General features: G+C 58.5%; 1 protein-coding gene across 1 annotated transcript; it reads left to right on the top strand.

The window, feature by feature from the left end:
* The first annotated feature begins 3,032 nt into the window (after positions 1–3,032).
* Positions 3,033–4,415, top strand: POMC (proopiomelanocortin). Its single transcript, XM_010583178.1, has 2 exons — positions 3,033–3,166; positions 3,780–4,415. Exons 1-2 carry the CDS (start codon positions 3,038–3,040, stop codon positions 4,413–4,415), a joined length of 765 nt encoding a protein of 254 aa, XP_010581480.1. The 5' UTR covers positions 3,033–3,037.
* Positions 4,416–4,720: the final 305 nt, after the last annotated feature.

Here is a 4,720-nt window from a genome sequence, read left to right as displayed (position 1 = left end):
GGATGTGGTTTTACCCCAAACCACCCCAGGGCAGAGTCAGGAGTTAGCAAAACCACAGCCATCCGCAGGGGAGGTTTGTACATCACCACCCTCTTTTGGGTGGAAAAAGAGAATTGAGCCCTCCAGGCACAAGCCAGCTGTCTGAGGGGCTGGAAACTTGGCACCAGATGAGTTTCCCCATCTCTCCAACCCCCTTGGATCCCCCATCACCCCCAGCCCCTTTCCAGGCTTGTCCGAGGGTGCTATCCTGCACTGAACACATTGCAGAGGATGGAGCATCCCTCTTGCTTGCCCGTGCAAGACTTGGCCAAGGTGCATGAAGGAGCCTCCTGGAGGCCACCACTGCTCTTACACATAGAGTGGCCAAGGCCAAACCTATAGAAAACATGAGTCCTGCTGGGCTTTGGGCTGCTGTGCAATAGGGAAAGTGTCCGCAGCCCAAAGCTGGTCCAGCTCGAGTGGAGTGGAGAGGCTGGGGTTTGATGGGCGCAGAAAGGGAGCAGTGAGCCTGGCCGAGCACGTAAACATGTCCACGCTCTGGAAAAGCCACCCCCAAGCTGGAAGTTTCTCTCCCGCTGCTTTTACACCCAAAACTGGTGGCTGGAGGACTCCCTGGCACATCAGGCAGAGATCCCCGCTGCCTGCGCTCGCCCTGCCCGGGGTGAGAAGCCGCTGCTGTCCTGAGAGCTTTGCTTTTAACTAAATCCCCTTTTATCCCGCAGAAAGACAACCCCAAATCCTCAGCACCCATCAGAGCACTAAGCCCTCCCACGCCTGAGCCCAAGGAGTGACGGATGCTCCTGTCCGGTGTGCCGGTAATAAACAACCCATGCCAAATCCACCGCCGGCGGTGCCGGCTGGTACCCGGTGAAGGACTTTCCATCCAATCCCCCCCCCCCACTCCAGCTCCAAAGCTGCAAACGCAATTAGCAGCATCGCCTGGAAAACTTTGCTGGCTGCAGTTCGCCGAGAGATGCTAATCCCTCCATCCGCCGCGGAGTCAGATCCGGCGAACGCCCGTCGCTTGCTCATCTTTTGTTCGGTACCCGGAATGGTCCCTCTCGCCCCCCCCTCACCCCTCCTTCCCTCCAGCAGATGCAGCAGATACGGTCGCCGGGGGGGGTATAAAAAGCCGCCGGGACCAGTGGCCGAGCGGCAGACGCTTGCCGGGAGCGTGCGGGAGAGGGGGACGGAGGGTGTGCGGTGGCAGCGGTCGGGCTCCCACCCTGACCACAGGTAAGCCCCAAAAACCAGTGACCAAGCCCTGTGGGTCTCCCCCATGTGTTTTGGGGTGCGTGGGGGGAAAGAAACTTTGCAAAAATATAGGTTTGATGGATGGTGGGGACCGGTTGCTGCGGGGGGGTGACACGCTGCGATGGACGGCTGCCGGGCAGGGGTTTCCCAGGGAGGGATGGGCAATAAAACACACTCTTCCCTCCCTGCCTCCGGCTTCTTGCCCTCTCACCTCCGTTTATTGTTGGGTTTATTTGCATTATCGGGTGTTAATGTGTTACAAAGGTGCTGCCCGCTGCCCCCCGGACCCTTGGTGCTGCTGCGCTGGGGGATCCCAGGCAGCGACACCCACAAATTCAGGCAGAAGACAGAAAAGCAACCTTTGTGTTTAAATTTGGTTTGTCTCACTGTTTTATTCCCCTTTCTGAACTTCTATTTGCTGTCATAACCATCAGGGTCTTTTTTTCCTTTGCCAAAGAAAGTTCCCCTCCACCCAGGTTCAACCTGGCATCTCTTGCACTAGAGGGAAGGGTCAGCTCTCTCCTCCAGCCACACATTCTGGGCCAAAATTAAATTTTCCTTCTGTTTTCTTTCAATGTGGGATGGGGTTTTCCTCCCGTAGAGCTCCCACAGCATGGGGGAAAGTGAGACACGTGAGTCCACGCTGAGTTAAATACAGCTGCTTGAGAAAGAGTTGGGGTTTGCAGGGGAGAAGCAACACGGGCATCCTTGGGGACCCTGGAGCCAGGTCCCATGGGTGTCCGGGAAGCAACCCCAACCTCATCCTTGATGGCACAGCAGCAACAGCTGGTTCAGCCCCAAGGTTTCAACCGGATCCTGGGTTAATTTTGGCAGCCCCTGGGGCATGCTGTGTCCCAAACACCGCCAGCACTTGCCATAGCCCTTCCCAAAAGCCAAGCAACAGACTTCAATATTATTTAATGTAAAACATTCACGTCTTACTCTTCTAATCCTAATTTAATATTATTTACAGTTGTGTCTCCCACCACGCAGGAGTTTTGCAGCTGCTCGAGGAGCATCGCAGGACAGGTTAGGAGGGAGCACATATTTTTTAGAGGATTCAGCTTGCAAGCAGCGAGTGGTTGGCAAAGGATGAAACCTTGAGACAGCTCCCTAACGCTTTCCCCTTGCAGCATCACTCATCTTTATGGGGTTCTTAGGAGGCGGCAGCAATCCCCGCTGAGAGCGATTGTCACCTGCGGTAGCAGTGACAAAAGACCTGGGCTCCAGAGAGACGCCTTTCGGTTCAGAAGGCAAAAGGGAGAGGCAGGAGGGAACCTTGCCCATTTTCTGGAGCGGCTGAGCAGAGCGGTGCGGGGGCAGGCAGGGAGGCAGCTGCAGGTGTTGCCTTCCCTTTTCTTTGCCTCAGTTTCTCCTCCAGCAAAATCAGCCCCATGCTCCTGGGGTGTAGGGAGGTGCATCCCTTTGCAACGAGCTTGAAGCAGGGGGGAAGCTTTGCAGAACGAGGGGTTTGAAGCACTAACACAGCTCCCGGGGGACAGGCAAAGCTGCAGCCCCGCAGGAAGGGACAGGGCTGGGGGACGCAGGTCGGTGCTGCAGGAGGGGACCTGCAACCCCAACAGAGGCGACTTAGAAAAGGGGAAGAGTAAGAAAGGGTAAGGCGGATGCATCAAAGAAAGCATTAAAGAATCTCCTGAAGGAAAAAAAAAAAGAGGGTCGGTGGGTTTTTTTCCTTTTTTTTCCCCCATAGGTCCTGCACGGTTTCTGGGCCCGCAGCCCCTCGTATCCCTCGTGCGAGCCCAGCCTCGTACCCCTGGCCAGGATGCCGAGCGCGGTGTGGAGCAGCCTGCCCGTGGTGCTGGGGCTCCTGCTCTGGCACCCTGCCGGCGCCAGCGGCCCGTGCTGGGAGAGCAGCAAATGCCAGGACCTCAGCAGCGAGGCCAGAATTTTGGTAAGCCTGGGGACGGGGACTGGCCTCCAGTTGTCTTTGGTTTCTGACCCCCTCCCAGGTACCGGTGTGGTGGGGCTGGGGGAGGAGGTGATGGGGATGCCAACACCGTGGGGTGACCCGCAGCAATGTGGGGCGATGCTTTGGACCCAATGAGCTGCAGGTTTTGGTGGGCTCGTGCCTCCTGGCTTCACGCTGGGGCATGATGCTAAAATTATTTTTTGAGCCTGCAGCGGCCCTCCTGCATGGGATGAACCGGCTAATTTGGGTATCGGCTTTGCCCCGCGCCCAAGGGTGCTTGCAGAGGGTGGTGGTGGCAGGACGGTGCAGCGGCTCGCCTTGTGCAGGTGCCGAGTTTGCTCCAGGGACCCCACCGTGGGGGCTGTGTGCCCCCCCCTGCACTGTTTCCAGCCACCCAGGGCTAGTTTGGTGCCTGGGCATGATGCTCCAGGCTCAGCTCTCAAAGCTCCTGACTAAGGGGGCGGCACCCGCACGGTGAAACCATCTTGTGAAACATCCCTCTCCATGCAAGCAGCCCCCCCGTGAAATCCCCCCTCTCCCAGGGGATACCCGGCCACGTGCTCACCTTTCCCGCACATCTCCCTGCCCCACGCAGGCGTGTGCCGTGGCGTGCAGAGCCGACCTGTCGGCCGAGGCACCCGTCTACCCGGGGAACGGGCACCTCCAGCCCCTCTCCGAGAGCATCCGCAAGTACGTCATGAGCCATTTTCGCTGGAACAAGTTCGGCCGGAGGAACAGCAGCAGCGGCGGCGGGGGGCACAAACGGGAGGAGACGGCGGGGGGCAACCCACCGCCGGCATCGCCACCCGCCGCCCCGCCGTCCCGCCGCGAGGAAGAGGAGGGAACGGGGCTGGAGCGGGAGGAAGGCAAACGCTCCTACTCCATGGAGCACTTTCGCTGGGGAAAGCCGGTGGGACGCAAGAGGAGACCCATCAAGGTCTACCCCAATGGGGTGGAGGAAGAGTCGGCCGAGAGCTACCCCTTGGAGTTCAGGCGGGAGCTGGCGCTCGGCGGCACCGGGGCACCGTCCGAGGAGGAAGAGGAGGAGGAGGAAGGCCAGGAGGAGGAGAAGGCAGCCGGCGGCTCCTACCGCGCGCGCCGTTTCGGCTGGCACGCGCCCTTGAAGGACAAGCGCTACGGGGGCTTCATGACCTCGGAGCACAACCAGACCCCTCTAGTGACTCTCTTCAAAAATGCCATCATCAAAAGCGCCTACAAGAAGGGGCAGTGATGGGGGAGAGCCCGAGGGGCGTCCCACCCCCTCCACCACCCCTCCCTGTAGCTTTAGTGTCCCGCTGGCATGTGTTTCACTTAGAGATCACTCGTTATGTCGTTCTTAATTAGTACTCCGAACAGGTCCGCTCCTGGGTTTCACTGGGTGGGAAGAGGTCAGGGATAAAGACATCAACCGCTTTGCCACACCCACTGGACACGCACGGGGAGCAGGGATGATGCCCCGTTTGGAGCACGCTGGATGATTTTCATATTTTCACTGAGCTGTACAATACTGTAAATGATAGATTAAAAGAATTCTAA

Source organism: Haliaeetus leucocephalus, unplaced genomic scaffold, assembly GCF_000737465.1.
Source record: "Haliaeetus leucocephalus isolate CR32 unplaced genomic scaffold, Haliaeetus_leucocephalus-4.0 Scaffold871, whole genome shotgun sequence".
Taxonomy (NCBI): domain Eukaryota; kingdom Metazoa; phylum Chordata; class Aves; order Accipitriformes; family Accipitridae; genus Haliaeetus; species Haliaeetus leucocephalus.
This window is presented reverse-complemented; position numbering and strand designations above follow the sequence as displayed.